The following is a 16,038-nucleotide window of genomic DNA, read 5'->3' as shown; positions in this document are numbered from 1 at the left end:
CCCCTCAAAGGTGGAAGGTGAACACATGCAAAATCACCTCTGAACGCTAGGTCTCCACTTACCAAGGACAACAACTGTGAGTGGATTGTGACGGAGGGAGGGGGACATCAAAGGGACTTTCGGTTGTTGGACTTAAGAACCTGAGTCCGAAGACACTGCCCAATGTACTCTGGGATGAGTGTTTTGCTCATAGTCTTATGCTTATAAATCCTGCTTGTGGCATTTTCCCAAGATAATGCTGGGTTACTTTCCCCCTTTCTATTAAAAGTTTCCTATCTACACACAGACTTTGTGCTTGTCAGAGGGAAGTATTGCCTCGTAGAAGTGCCCAAGGGGTGGTATGTACTTTTCGCAGGTTATTGGGTGGGGGCTTGAGCAAGTTTTGTGTTGCATTGTTAAAAAGGAACCCCTAGATCAGCAGTTCTCAAACTTTGTTGCACCGTGACCCCCTTCTGACAACAAAAATTACTACATGACCCCAGGAGGGGGGACCGAAGCCTGAGCCTGCCGAAATCCTGCTACCCTGGGTGGGAGAGGCCAAAACTGAAGCCCCAGGCCTCAGCAAGTCTAACGCCAGCCCTGGCGACCCCATTAAAATGGGGTTGTGACCCACTTTGGGGTCCCGAACCACAGTTTGAGAACCGCTGCCCTAGAAATTGAACCCGGCCTTATGACCGCCAACTCCACCTGGAAGAAGGGTTACATACCTAATTTTCTATAGATGTTCTAAGCTAATTTAGAATCACAGTTAGGGAGTTTATAGGGTAAACAAAGTGCCCTTATGAGGGCAAAGCTTCATGCCTCACAATCACTTGAGCTTGTAATTATTTTGCAGATGTGGTCAAATTGGATGGAACAGGTGATTGCTTTTGTAACAGTAGAGAAGAACTTTTGAATCACTGAAGTTGCCTGCATCAGACCTATTCTTAGGAGAAATCAAGAAATGATATTTTTAATAACGACTGTGCCTCAGGATTCACAGGGGGGGAAAAAATCTTACAAAACCTTCAGACACCTTCCTTCTATACATGCCTGCTGGGAAAATCCATCTAGCTAGCTTAGAGTTTTATACTGCCACTCATCATTATAATGCTTGAGCACCTTCTTTGCAAAATCAATAGCAATAGCAAGATTCCTAATGAACTTCATGGTTCCTCTCCCTTTTTAGGGTATAAACACTTTGATTAAAATAGGGTTATGTTTTTGTTTGTTTGATTTGTTAGTTTTGAGGCCAGGGGGACTTTCCAGGGGCATTCCTAAACTTGTGTGAGGGAATGGTACAGGGCCAATGTACACAGCTCTATGCCGCTCTCCTTTGCAACATCCAGTGCTGGGTTCAGATTGCAGAATCTTTGGAGCACTCTGGGCTCTGGCAATTTTGAGCTGGAGAGCAGCACATTGGTAGCAGTAGGGAAGCTGTCACAAGTTAGAGCCGCCCAGAATCCAGGAGGACCAAATGTCTATAATATGACAGAGACAGGTCTCATCCGCTTTGACAGAATGTTTTTTGGAACGCATGTGCCCTATGAACTTGGCTATGCTGTCTGTACCCATCGCTCTAATAACTAAACCACATTCTGATCACAAAGTCAGGAACAGATCCAGAAATACTGACTCCCAATATTCCACTGCTCTACCACATATAGTTGCCATTTTGTCACTGGCAAAGGGTGTATCATGTTCCTGTCTATGGGCTGGTCCACCTAAAAGATAACAACTTAGTTCTGCTACATTACTCTGTTAGCACAAGAGGACTGCAATGTGGATCTAGAATTTCTGAGTACAACCTTTGCCGATGACCAGCCATGCAGGAAAACATAATATATGCTCACATAATTACAGACTATAGCATAATATATACATACAAGTGGGCAGGATTAAGTTTGCATGAGTAACTTTACTTCTGGCATTTCTTAATCTTTCAGTATTTGACTTTGCAACTTTATCCTTCTCTTAAGGTTGCTTGTTTGCATGTAATATATAATAAAGACTCTCTCTTAAATTAGTACTTGTTTGGAGGCTGGATGCCTCAAGGCATTGCTAATAAATCAGAGATCTTTTTGCTAATAGGTCACCAGTCTGAACTCAGACGAGCTCAGTAGGGAGTAAAAATTGGGGTCTTTCTAAATTGAAATCCTCAGATGAAAGGCAAAGTATTACTTTTATCATGTTTTTTATTATTTATAATAATAAATACCCAAATATTGTGGTGATATATGGAATAATAGTATATGATTGTATATGAACATTTTTGTTTCATTTTAAATTACTCAGATATTTTCATTGTGAGATCTATGAATAACATTTCCAATTCCTATAGCCACATTTATTTTTTGGTTTTGGTAGTGACACTGAATCAAATACATACAAAATGATCTGTGAAAGTCAGGTCCTGATTTGAGATAATTTGACTATCAGATCCATTAATTCAAAAGAGAGACGTGGCATATCTACAATAGAGACTCAGAGTAATGCTATTTCCTGGAAAAAAACATGCAAATCACAAATGCTAATGGACTTCATGGCTAGGGTGACCAGACAGCAAGTGTGAAAAATCGGGACAGAGGGTGGGGGGTAATAGGAGCCTATATAAGAAAAAGCCCCAAATATCGGGACTCTCCCTATAAAATCAGGACATCTGGTCACCCTATTCATGGCAGTTGCCTCTCATACAAATATCAATAAAATTAATTAATTAGAACTCACTTGACAAGCAGAATTATGAAAAAAAAATTGCACTATCAGACTGCAACATTTTAATTTTCATGTAGATATAGAATGTTTTCCCATAACAATGTCTTGTGTTGTAAAATGAAATATGTTGCTTGCACTTCTCTCTTGTAGTATTAATATCATCCTATCCAAGTTTATCCAGTAAAAGAGATTACTTCACAACAAATCATTTCCAGCTCCAAGTCTTTCCACAAATCCTTTAAAAACTAAGCAACATTGTTTAAGCAAAAATCCATTCCTCCTTGCTGTGTTAGATAAAACAGATTGAAAATATGCCTTACCTTTTCAGCTGCCACAGAAGGAAGAGATGTGGAAGTGAACTGTTCATTGAAGATTGAGGAGTTCACTTCTTCTTTACTGAAAAAATTTGATTTTCTCCCCACTCTTTTCCTTCCTGCAGGGGCCAAAGTTGGAGTAAAACATCTGTAGACAGTGATCCTGTGGCAGCCAACAGAGACCTGGCTCAGGGGATGGTTGCTACTGCTGCCACAGGCTCCAAAACACTGCTGTTCCTGGGAGCAAAGCAGAGACTAGTGATCAAACGGAAGTTATTAGCTTCTTTAAAATTTTAAAAAGAGGTTTCACCGTGAGAAAATGCAATGCTGAATTCATCAAAATGTGCTTATGGCCCCCAAGCCACCCACAGGAAGCATAGTGGCTACGCTTTCTTAGACTTCCGAATGATTTCGCTTTCTGAAGTAATAGATTTGCAAAAATTACAAACCTCAACCTCCTCAAAGAGACTGAAAAACACTGGTAAACTGAGCAGGCCCTTTACTGGAAACAAGATAGCCTGGTTTCCTTTCCAGTCAGTTGCAGATCACAAAACATGACAGATAGAAGACACTATGAACTTTCCTGAATGAACACCTATGAAAAGTAGAAATGAACCTAACTCACCAAGTATGAGTCTGGAATCAGATGCAAATCCAAAATTCATGGATGTCTGGATTGGGGATTCCAGTCCAACCTGTTACAGAGATAGGCTGAGTATCTGCATCCAAACTTCTTTAGATTCTGGGAGCGGGTATTGAGCCTCTTTTTCCAGGTCAAGCTCATCTCTAGTTTAAAGGAGCAATTATTTCAGGGTCAAACACAATATATAAAATAGGACAACAGGGTTCTTTTTATTTCTTAGATGTCTTGAGAAGTAGCATATATCAGTACAAAGTCTATAAAGCATTGCCATAGGGGGGAGGGATAGCTCAGTGGTTTGAGCATTGGTCTGCTAAACCCAGGGTTGTGAGTTTAATCCTTGAGGAGGCCATATAGGGAACTGGGATAAAAATTTGTCTGGGGATTGGCCCTGCTTTGAGCAGGGGGTTGGACTAGATGATCTCCTGAGGTCCCTTCCAACCCTGATGATCTATGATTAATCCACATGGCAAAATGAATCAGCTTGTGTGACTCTTTAATTGCATAGCTCTACTAACCCAATAGGTTCAAACAGCATGTGCTTAACTTTAAGCATGTCAGTAGTTTCACTTTAGTAACAAGAACTGCTCTTGTGCATAAAGATAAGCTCATGAGGAACTATCTGCAGGATTTGGGCCTTTGTCTTTACTCAGGGGGCCTTTGTCTTTACTCAGGCGATATTCTTATTGGAGTAAAGACTTACTGGCAGTCTTGCCAACCAACCTTAAACATTAAAAAATGAGTTTGTTATTTTTAATCACATGATTTTTAAGACAAATTTTGGATTATTTTTGTCATTTGGTTTTTGAGCCTGTAAGATCCACTTGGGTCATGTTTTCAAGCTTTTCTCTACAGCCATGAAGACCAGACACATCCCATCGCCCCCCCCCCGGGTGTTTTTTGTTTTTTTAATGAAAGCTGAGATTCTCATGTAATCACGTCCCCAGAAGCTGCTGCTTTAACAAAAACAACAAATAGTGGGAGACTTGAGATTAAATCACATGAATTGACATTTCTGGATCTGCTAGTGATTCCATCATCTCTCAGCATCTTCCATCCAAGGCCTCTGATGTGCTTTATCAACATAAAAACCTCACAACACCTCTGGGGAAAAAGCTACTTGGGCAGCCGTGGCAGGATTTGAGGCCAGACAGAAAGGGCCAAGTTGCATGGGGTGTAAACCAGAGAACGATCAGCAGAGGTGTTTGGAGATGATTTAATTGGTGTTGGTCCTGCTGTGAGCAGGAGGTTGGACTAGATAACCTTCTAAGGTCCCTTCCAACCCTGATATTCTACGATTCTAAGGCTAGGTCTACACTACCCGCCTGAATCGGCGGGTAGAAATCGACCTCTCGGGGATCGAATTATCGCGTCTCGTCGGGACGCAACAATCGATCCCCGAATCGACACTCTTACTCCACCAGCGGAGGTGGGAGTAAGCGCCGTCGACGGGAAGCCGCGGAGGTCGATTTTGCCGCCGTCCTTACAGCGGGGTAAGTCGGCTGCAATACGTCGAATTCAGCTACGCTATTCGCGTAGCTGAATTTGCGTATCTTAAATCGACCCCCCCCCCCCCCGTAGTGAAGACCTGCCCTAAGGGCTTGTCTATACTTACGCGCTGGTTCGGTGGCAGGCAATTGAACTTCTGGGTTTGATTTATCGCGTCTTGTCTGGACGCGATAAATTGAACCCAGAAGTGCTCGCCGTCGACTCCGGTAATCCTGCTCAGCGCGAGGAGTACACAGAGTCGACGGGGGAGCCTGCCTGCCGCGTCTGGTCCGCGGTAAGTTCGAACTAAGGTACGTCGACTTCAGCTACGTTATTCACGTAGCTGAAGTTGCGTACCTTAGTTCGAATTGGGGGGTTAGTGTAGACCAGGCCTTAGTCACAATGGGGCCAACTCTTCCCATGGGTGCAACCTGGAACCATCTCACTAAGACCAACCTTGCCAGCAGTGCCCACTGATTATATATATATTTTTTAACTTTTCATTAAGGCAAAATTCCACCCGCACCTCCGAGCACGCTAGAGAAAAGAGAACGACCACATTTCTAAAAAGCTGGCCCCTTCGTGGCACCAGTCTGGCCGAGATAGGTGGCGTGAAAGTTTCTCCCAGGCCAGGCCGCACATTACTGCCCCACGCCTGCAGCCGAGGCCCGGGCCATGGGCAATGCAGAGTCCTGCTGATCACACACCATCCTCCACGGGCGCTGCGCCTCCTGCCGGGGGTGCGGGGCCAGCCTGGGCACATGGTCAACAAGTCCCAGGAGCGGGCGGCGAGGCCCGTACCACGCTCAGGCAAACCCAGCCCAGTTGGGCCCACTCACTGCCGGGCCTATGGGTAACTCGGGAGGGGGTCCGGGTTACCGTGGAAACAGACAACTACCACCTCTGTCACGTGGGAGACATTGGGCGGAGCCAAGCGCTGACTGGCTGCTGTCACGAGATTAGGCTGTGGGGGCGGCGTAGGGAGGAAACTGCGCCTTTCCCGGCACCATCGTATCCCAGAATGCACCGCCCTGCCTGTGGCTAAAACCGGGGCCAGGCGGCTAACGGAGCAGGGTAGATTACGCAGGCGCAGTACGCGCTGCAAACTGGGAGGGGGCGGAGGTGTCGGATGCGCCGGCGCAAAATGAGCCGCTCGAGACTAGCGGAGGGATATGTCGGATGACAGAATGAGGTTGAATGCGCAGGCGCACTGTAGGCACCGTTCGGCGCTGCAGGGGGATGTGAGGTTGCTGAGAGCATTGCGCAGGCGCAGTTCGAGCGGCTGGGACGTCAGTAGGCGTGGTGGGTGCGCAGGCGCGGCGCGGCGCGAGCAGCCAGCTGTTGGCGGAGGGGTTATCAGGGGGGCGGGGCTGGGGTGTTCGCTACAGGCTGGCGGCGTGAGCGGCTGCGGTCTGAGCCGGAGGAAAGATGGATGAGTTCCAGTCAGGGGAGGAGGTAACGGCTCGGGCAGCGGGGCAGGGAGCCCGGCGAGGAGCCTTCTAGGGGCGCAGGGGTCCCCTGTTCGCATTGCTGCCGCCCCTCCCCGACACACACGGGGGGTTGCTAGGAGACTCACCATCCCCCGGGATGCTCAGGGAGTGGGGGCGAGCTGAGTGTCCGGGGGCAGGGGGACTGGGAGCCTCGCGCTGCCCCGGAATCCCCAACGGCCGGACCGTGCCCGAGCTCCTAACGGGCTTCCCCTGCCTCCTGCATTGCCCGGGGGGGAGTAACGCCCGGTGCCCTCTCCTCAATGCTTGTGAATCCCAGGCGGGGGGAGGGGAGCGGAGTCTTTGTGTTCTCCATGTGGCAGCGCAGTGCTGGGGCTGCTGTCGTTTACTTGCAGGAGCAGGGTGCCATTTGATTAATGAGTCCAACACATCCAAGGAATAATAACGAGGAGTCCTTGTGGCACCTTAGTGACGAACACATTTATTTGGGCATAAGCGTTCGTGGGCTAAAACCCACTTCATCAACCTGTCCCCAAGGAATAATGTCTCCCAGAATTGCATATCCGCGGTGGGGTTTTGATAACATCACAAACCAAGTGAATGAAGCTTGATTAATCTAAACCTTAACCTAGAATTCAAGCTTTAACTGTTTGTACATTAGTGGCCATTGAAATATCTCACTAAGCAATATTCCCACATCCTGTCCCTAGGTCTCTCTTGTGTTTCTGTATCTTGAGGAACCACTTATCTTTCACCCTTCTTCTATGCCCCTCTTATTTTCTTCTATCCTGAAAGTTTCTCTTTCAAAACTTTTTTGTAGGCTATGATAGAGAAATATCGTAATAGACATTTTCCTGAAGTCATTGTATGAAATGTCACTATTGCATTAAAATTAAGTGCACAAAAATGTCACATAGCATAGAGGCTTGAGCACAAAAGCAAGAGCATGCTAAATTAAGCCAGATAAACCTCTTAATTGTGCCTCAATTTTGCAGCACACAAAGATGTTTTCTTCATATTTCACAGGCACATACCCCCAAGGCCATACACATTCAACTTTTACCAAAATAATTCATGATTTTTACAAAAGCTATTTGTGTTTTACTGATTTTTTTTATTCAACTACACAAATACTGATTATTAAGAAAACCAGTATGTTAAATTAGCTGTTTGTTAAATTAGTCTAAGTGTAAATGAAAGGCTGTCTATTAAAGCAGTTAATGTGTAAATTGGTAAAAAAATGTGTAAATTAAAAAAAACAGTGTCAGAATTTCCGGGAGCTAGCTCCCTGCTCCATAAGGAGAGATGAAGGCTTGGTAACTTGGGCTGCCACCTCTCCCCCTGGAATGGGGAGCTAGGTCAGAAGTATTTACTTTGCTCTTTGTTGCATGTTTTTCCCCCTAACCTTCCATACCCTGATATGACTTTTTTTCAAGCAAATTAGTACAGAGTGGAGGGAATACTCTTGAGAGAGTTCCTTATACCAGTAGGAGGAATAGCTCAGATGGATTTTGAGGGCTTAATCTAGTTTTCATCAAACTCAAAATGTATGTATTGCTTAAATGCTAATAAGATGAAGGTGAGGTAATATCTCTTATCTGACCAAGGTCTGTTGGTGAAAGAGACAAGCTTTCAAGCTACACAGAGCTGCACTTCTGGTGTGGGAAAGGTACACAGTGTCCCAGCTAAATACAAGGTGGAATAGATTTAGTGTACGTAGTTAACACATTTTTTTAAGGGACTGTTCAAGGTGAAGTGGCCTATTAATACGTCTGCAGTCATAGGATGAAAAAGGAGGGTTAGTGGGTCACAGATTATTGTAATAAGCCATAAATCCCATGTCTTTGCTAGACACTAAAAATCATGATCTTGATAAAGTTATGAATTTAATCTCCCAGGCTTGTCTTTTGAAGGTGTTATGCAGGTTTCCTTTGAGGACGAGGCCTGAAAGGTCTGATATGGTGTGACAGCTTTGTGAAAAGTGTGTGCCCATGGGTGATAGTGGTTTTTTCCTCATCATTTGTGTTTGAGTTCATTTGAGAGTGTTGTGATTGTCTGGTTTCACCCATATTGTTGTTGGGGCATTTAGTGCCCTGGATGAGGTACATCACATGTTGTGATAGGCATGGGTAGAATCCCTTGATCTTGAAAGGTGTGTTGGCTCATTACAACAATCTGCAACCCACTTTTTTCCATCCTATGACTGCTCAGGTGTTAGTAGGCCACTTCATTTGGAATTGTCCCTTAGAATGTGTTATCTACTTATGCTAAAGAATCTGTTCCATCTTGCATTTAGCTGTGACACTGTGTTCCTTTCCCAGACCAGAAGAAGGACTCTTGTCTCTTTCACCAATAGAAGTTGGTCCAGTAAAAGACAGTCCTCAACTTTTCTCTTTGTGGTTATGGGCAGCCTGTAATTACCAGTATTAGTGCCAGTAGGTAAAAATGAACAAATGGAATTGTCATACACATTAAGTTTACTGTGTTATAACTTGACTACCATACTTAAATCACCAAACAATCGTTGAACACATTAGCAGTGTCCAAGAGACCACCAGTTTAGTAAACTGTTTGTATTTGTTACCAAGACTTGTTTTTTTTAAAAAGTACTGATTCTGTGAAGATTAGTGTACACAGGTTGTCAATTGTCTTCCCCTTTACCATTTCAAATGGGAGGAACATATAATTTTATAAGCCTCCGATGTCAGGAAATGTGACACTGACATAATGGTCATGTTTGTGTAAATATTCTAGCACCTTTTCTTTTTTCAAATGCCCAAGGAAGTCCAGTATGAAAGAGTTAATGAAAAGACTGAGAATCTAAATGCACAAGTCAAGAAGGTCAAAATTATGGATTCTACAGCAGAAGTAACTTAGTGACATTACACATACACAAAGGTACAAATTTAGCACCGTTTTCTGTTGGACACCACATTGTTAGCAGAATCCGTCAATCAGAGCTTGCTTTCTTATTTTTTTTTAATGAAGATTACATTGCCACCATTCCCCCTTTTCTTCCTCCCCTCCTCCAAGTTTTTATTAATTATTCAGGACAGAGGAACTGATCCCTTTTACTTCATTCATAAAACATAATCTCACATCAAGGGTTGACTACAGGCTCTTTGGTCTCTAAAGATATTTTGCAAGGGTCAGATGGAATAAAACACTTAATACTGTAACATGTAAGGAATAAAGACACTTAAAATAGAACTGTATCAAGGAGAAACACATTATACAGTTATACTTGCATATACACACACACATTATTGCCAGTTTGACGGTGTCACTTTCCTTCTCTGCGCCCACTCAGCAAGCTTGATCCTGATGTTCTTTCTCAGGCAAAACTTCAATTTTACCAAGCTCAATCATTTTACTATTACCCTTAGGGCTTGGCTACACTTGCGAGTTAGAGCGCATTAAAGGAGCCCCAGGCGCTTTAGCTCATTACCCGTCCACACTGGCAAGGCACGTAGAGTGCTCTGACTCCACGGCTAGAGCGCTCCTGGTACTCCATCTCGGTGAGAAGATTAACGCTTGGTGCGCCTTGGCTGAAATGCCCAGGCGTCGGTGTGAACGAGGTGTTCCATTACTGCGCTCTGATCAGCCTCCGGAAACATCCCATAATCCCCTTAAGTCAAGTGGCCACTCTTGTCATTGTTTTGGAATCTCCGCAGGAATGCGGATATGCCCTTTGAAAGCTCCATTTCTGACAGCCAGCATGCTTATCTGCTCTAGGACAAAGCAAACCATTACTGTGGAATGCTGTGTGAGAGAGAGGCAGGGAGGGGGTGGGTCTACTGCTGTCTGAACTTACAAGACAGCATGCTGACATGCTCTCAGCCCCCCAAAAACCCACTTTCTCTCCCCCACATACACCCAACACACTCCCTGTCACACTCCACCCCCCCCCCCCCCATTTGAAAAGCACATAGCAGCCACTTGCATGCTGGGATAGCTACCACAATGCACTACTTTCAGCTGTCAGTGTGGACAGATTGCAGCGCTTTCCCTACTGCGCTTTACGAAGGCTGGTTTAACTCAAAGCGCTCTACATCTGCAACTGTAGCCATGCCCTAAGTATCTTCCAATTTTTTCTGTTTTCTCCATCAGTTGTCACATCAGATTGTAAGCTCCATCAGATTGTAAGACGTTTGGAGCAGAGGTTATTTCATGTGTATACAGAGTCTAGCATTACTTGTGCCCTGATAGGAGTCTCGATGCTACCACGATATAAACAACCTGGATGTGTTTAAAAAGCTGTGGGGAGCCAAGAGACTGCTACCTACGTGGAAGGGAACTTCAACAGAATAGTAAAAGTGGAGTGGGGATGGACATGTCCCCTTCTCCCTAAGGTTGCATCTGGGCTGTCTGCTTTTAATCTTTGACTAATAATTGTAGTCTTAGATTTGGGTATGTATGTACTCAAGGACTGAGTTACTGTTGCCCAAGAAGTTTTATAACTCACTTTCCTGGCTTGTTGAAAGTCTCTTGATTATTGCATTGTATAGGCATAGTTAGTAGAGTCCTGATTTTATAGGGACAGTCCCGATATTTGGAGCTTTCTTATATAGGCGCCTGTTACCCCCCCCCCCACACTCCGATCCCGATTTTTCACACTTCCTATTAGGGTGACCAGACAGCATCATGCCACTGTCCTCTAAAAAGAACAGAACTGCTCAAAATAGAGCTAATATGCTGAATTTTATTGTAAAATGAAATAGGTCAGCTAAAGTCTTACTTAATTCCATGCTAATCCAAATGATTGCTAATAAAATATTTCTTAGTAATGTAGGCAAAGTACTGATTTAATCCAGTGTGGTGCCTAATTAAATGTAAACAAGGAAGATTAGGTGCCTCTTGATTTTAAGTCTGACAGACTATCAGTCTAAATTATCCTAAAAAATGTACTCTTAACTAGCTAAATTTCCACTAGTGAAACTTGTACTCGCAACTAGAAACTGGCTCCGAAACATTTAAAAGTATTCATATATTTAAAATTCTATCTCTGAATTTTTCTGTAGACTTCTTTTGTTGTTGATGAAGTGAGTAACATCATTAAAGAGGTAAGAAGTTACCAAATGTCTTCACGTTGTCATGTGAAAATGTAACCTTGTATGCTCTATATTTGTGTTGTACTATTTGCTGTTAATAGTTTCTTTGTGTACAAAAAAAACTATCTTCCAACCAATACATTGCTTAGTATTAGAAATAGATATTACATAGGTTATCATTCAGTTTTCTATTAAGACTGATACCAGTTAATAGTTGTCTTTTTGAAAAAATCTATTTAAGTATTGTTATGAACTTTAAAATATATCTGATATTTAGAGTATGTTCCTCATCTAGTGTGAAGCTGTCTTTCTTCATAGTAATTCCTAAACGATGGAAATTATATGAATAAGGTGAAATTTATGCAGAGAGGCCTAAGCTCCATTTAAAACTCAGCATGAAGAGCTTTGCACAGCCCCTCTGCACAAACATAAATTTCACTTATAAATGTCTCACCCGTCAGGATTTTTTCCTCAAAGATAATGCATGAGCTACATATTTGATGTAGACACTTTAAAGTGTATTTGAGATAAATGCCCTGTAGTTGCAAGTTGCTAAGAAACTTGCATCTTGTCTACAGAGGTGTTTGTTTGTGGCAACCACCTTTCCTGTTGTAGAAATTCAGTAGAATGGCAAGTAGATGGGATTATGACACATTGTTTTGTTGTACAGTAACCAAATAAACTCTCCAAAGTTGCAGATTAAAGTAGTCTTGGTTAAGTGGAGTTATTTTCAATGAATTGTGGCCATTTAATATGTCTCTTAGGAATTTGGAAGGCCCCTTTCATATACTGTACTTTTTTCTTTTTTTTTCTACACTAAGTGAATTAGTTCTTTAATTTTATTTTTTTAAGGAAGCAAACTAAAGCTTCTGTAAGAAAAGTGCATGACCTAAAATTTACACATTTGCTGTTCAGCCATAAAATGTGCCTGCTTACTTTGAAAATGTACACCACTGGGTACAAGTGAGAATCAGTACCCATAAGTAGTGGAATTTTTTTCATACTTGCTTTCTTAAATAATCTTCGGCCATGTGGTCTGTCTTACTTCTGGCTATTGGTGTAGTAAAATAACAGGATTTAAAACAAAAAAATTCTTCTCAAGACTACTTCAAAGGTTAAGCACAAACACTTGAAATTCTACTTTCAGACCCAGCTCTCTGCACAGAGTCATACAGCAGTACCAAACATGTATATGTGTGAATATCTGTTTGTGAATCAAAATGTTTCCAGTCACTCTAGTTCTGTTGCAAATGCAAGTAACATTTGTAGTTCATAATGCCTATTTGGGATTCTGCAGTAGGGATTTGAGAAAAGCAGGAATCAAATTAAAATCAAAGGCTAAAGTAAAACCATTGACATCACCATGCCAACAAAGAGCAAATCATTTGGAGTGCTTTGGTCTTACATGGTAGGTGTGTGGTAAAAGTATTTCTAATACATACCACTGCTACAGACTCTGGCATCTTCAATGCTAGTTAAACTTGGGGTTCTCCGTAAACTGAATGTCCAATGTGTTTAAAAACATGAAGTACTTAATTAAAATTAGAGGTCTAAGCTGGATAGTGGCAACATATCTTTCTATGTTTGTCACTTTTAGGCTATAGAAAGTGCAATAGGTGGCAATGCCTATCAACACAGCAAAGTGAACCAGTGGACTACAAGTGTGGTAGAACAAACTTTAAGTCAACTAACAAAGCTGGGGAAACCTTTCAAGTATATTGGTAAGTTTGTGCTGCTATATTGGCTTTGCTTACATTTCAGTCTTCTGGTATAGTCAATCTATTAGTGAGATTTATTTAAAGATGAATGCAAAACTTTTCATATAAACTGTCTCCTAAACTAGAACAATACACTATATTTTAGTTATAAACTATGAATATACAGTAAAGCTGATTTTTATAGTTTGATTTACTTGCCAAATATCCTAGTGTCAGTCTGTAGAAGATTAGAGTCTGGCACTGGTATCTTGCGTGCTGTTGGTTTTGTTCCCCTTGCCCCCAAGAGGTAGGAATATTGTTCCCCCTTCACGAGGGGGGTTGGGAGGAGTGAGACATAGAGATTAAGTGACTTGCCCAGCATCCCACAGGAAGTATGTGGCAGAACTGGGGAAAGAATCCCCATCTCTTGTCACATTTCACTGCCTTAACCACAAGACCATCCTTCCTGTTACAGGTTATAGACTTCTTTATTTGTTACCAAAGTGCCTGTGAGTCCCAGTCCTGGACCACGACCCTATTGTGCTAGGTGCTGTACAAATGGGGGTGGGGGGAGCCTTCCCTGTCCAAAAGATCTTAGTCTGTCTTGAGCTGTTTTGGGATTTTATGTAGGTGATGGCCAGAGCTGATTTATTTGGGACACCTTTGAAGTATCCATGTTAGCACCTTAGCTTTTTCTTACATTGATTTTTTAGTGCTTTTGTATTTATTCTGTTATACTATTTGACGTGTAGGGGTCTGCATCTTTTTGCTAAGAAGTTTTTACAGTAAATTGCATTCATGTGGTGGATGTTGCATGTAGTGAATTTGAGTTCATAGACATAGGGGACTGATACATCAGTGCCTATTTTTAGCATTAATGCTAAGTGTGTTGATAGTAATGGTCAGTTTGGTTCTCTAATGGAAGCTTCTTGTGTGTTAACAGTGACCTGTGTGATTATGCAGAAAAACGGTGCTGGCCTTCACACAGCAAGCTCTTGTTTCTGGGACAACACCAGTGATGGTACAGAAGCAACTTAATTTTCTTAAAAATAGCAACTTTACATAAAAATTCTCATGCTAGAACTTGCTTTTATTGTCAAGATTCTGTTGCTGTATCTTAGATAAGACTGACACTTAATCTTAAACTACTATCTTGGAGCAGCGTGGTACAGATTAAACTGCCTTGGGGGAAAGGAGGGGCAAAAGTCTCCAAATTAAGAGGCTTATAAATTTATTTCAATACATGTGAAGTTAGCAGCTAATTTCTTTAAAAAAAAAAAAAAAAAAAAAAAAGTTAAAGTACTGTGATAGCTTCACTCTTAAAATTTGAAAGTTTCACTTTTTAATCAATTTGTAATATAGATGTGTCTGATCATGATATGGAGAAGCATGCATAACTTGTTGTATGTAATGACAAACTTCTTGGTTTTAAATACTTTCTCTTCTGCTGTAGGAAACTGCACTGTGAGATGGGAGAATAAGACTATGTACTGTATTGTCAGTGCCTTTGGACTTGCAATATAATTGCCTTGGAACTGCTCAGCCTTCTACTGATTTTCTTCTTCAGCACTTCCATTTCATAATCTGTTCAAATTGAATACACTTTTGTTTTTAATGTACTTTTTTATGTAGTTCTTTCAAATGTAGAAATGTGAGAACACTAGTCATATGCTGTTACAAGGACTATACATTTGATCTTTATTGCACCAGTGTTGCCAGACTGTCTTAACATTTCAAGGACTTCTCAAGGTGCTAATAAAAAAAAAAACAACCCTGAAACCTTGTTGCAATGTAAAGGTTTCTTTAGCTTTACTCTCTGAAACTAATTTAAATAAGAATTTTCACACTTTGTACTTTTGGTTAGCATTAAATTATTGAAGTTCATAACTTTGTGTGACTCGTCTATTGAATTCAACTGTTTTGTGGTTTTGGGTTTTTGTTTTGTTTGGGGTGTTTTTTGGTAGGGGAAATTGAAGAGAATAGCTTTTTATTCTACTTGTTTTCAAGGTGTATGTCATAATTAATCTCTGATGTAGACAATCTGCCTATACTGAAGTGTATGCAGAATTGCAAAAATCTTATTTGAGACAATACTATTGAAATACAACCATGGTAAAGACTAAATGAGCAAAGGCACAGTCTAAAAAGATTCTCTGATCTCATCTCTGCTGCATTTAACACTAGTCCCAAGAATGCGTTTCTTCCATATAGTAATTCAGTAATTTTGTGAGCCTCTTCTGCACCATCTGTGTTTAAACAGGAGGGATCAAGGAGATATGAGGCATCTAATATGGTCCAGTCCTATCTCATCTACATGGCCTAGCAGACATCTGAAATATGGGTTAAATTGAAGTGCTATTAAATAACATTGGGTTATATGGGGGACACAAGGGATTTGGATAACTAGAATTTTCAGATAAAGCAAATGCAGATAAGTGGAATTACAGTGTATCTGGTTCTCTGAAAACCTCTACCTTAACTATAAGAGTTGTAGAAAGTCAGAAAACTTGAAAAAATAAAGGGGAATGCTGTTTCCCTTCTGAATGTTTGTGGGACTGGGGTTTGTGTGTGGGTTTTTTGGTGTGTGAAACTTCTATTTCCCAGTGGGAAAAAACTGGACACAAATAAACCAGAAGAAATGTATATCATACACCTATACTATTCTTCAAGATGTTCATCTTGCCTTCTAAAATAGTAACCATAGAA

The 16,038-nt window shown here is 41.8% G+C and overlaps 1 protein-coding gene across 2 annotated transcripts; it reads left to right on the top strand.

Moving 5' to 3' along the window:
• The first annotated feature begins 6,514 nt into the window (after positions 1 to 6,514).
• Positions 6,515 to 15,211, top strand: DYNLT1 (dynein light chain Tctex-type 1). Of its 2 annotated transcripts, XM_065401597.1 has the most exons (5): positions 6,515 to 6,591; positions 11,606 to 11,647; positions 13,233 to 13,356; positions 14,276 to 14,353; positions 14,786 to 15,211. In XM_065401597.1, the coding sequence occupies exons 1-5, from the start codon at positions 6,565 to 6,567 to the stop codon at positions 14,854 to 14,856; spliced, it is 342 nt and encodes a 113-aa protein (XP_065257669.1). In that variant the 5' UTR covers positions 6,515 to 6,564; the 3' UTR covers positions 14,857 to 15,211. The 2 variants fall into 2 exon arrangements, with proteins under 2 accessions (XP_065257669.1, XP_065257670.1); XM_065401598.1 differs by lacking the exon at positions 11,606 to 11,647.
• Positions 15,212 to 16,038: the final 827 nt, after the last annotated feature.

This window comes from Emys orbicularis, chromosome 3 (assembly GCF_028017835.1).
Source record: "Emys orbicularis isolate rEmyOrb1 chromosome 3, rEmyOrb1.hap1, whole genome shotgun sequence".
Taxonomy (NCBI): domain Eukaryota; kingdom Metazoa; phylum Chordata; order Testudines; family Emydidae; genus Emys; species Emys orbicularis.
Note: the sequence above shows the minus strand (reverse complement) of the source record. Positions and strands in the feature narration are given on the sequence as shown.

Excerpts from the sequence above, each read along its gene's own strand:
- DYNLT1 (XM_065401597.1), top strand. The coding sequence starts at position 6,565 with ATGGATGAGTTCCAGTCAGGGGAGGAG. Across the intron at positions 6,592-11,605 it reads AGTTCCAGTCAGGGGAGGAG|ACTTCTTTTGTTGTTGATGA; the intron begins GTAACGGCTCGG and ends ATTTTTCTGTAG. Across the intron at positions 13,357-14,275 it reads GAAACCTTTCAAGTATATTG|TGACCTGTGTGATTATGCAG; the intron begins GTAAGTTTGTGC and ends GTGTGTTAACAG.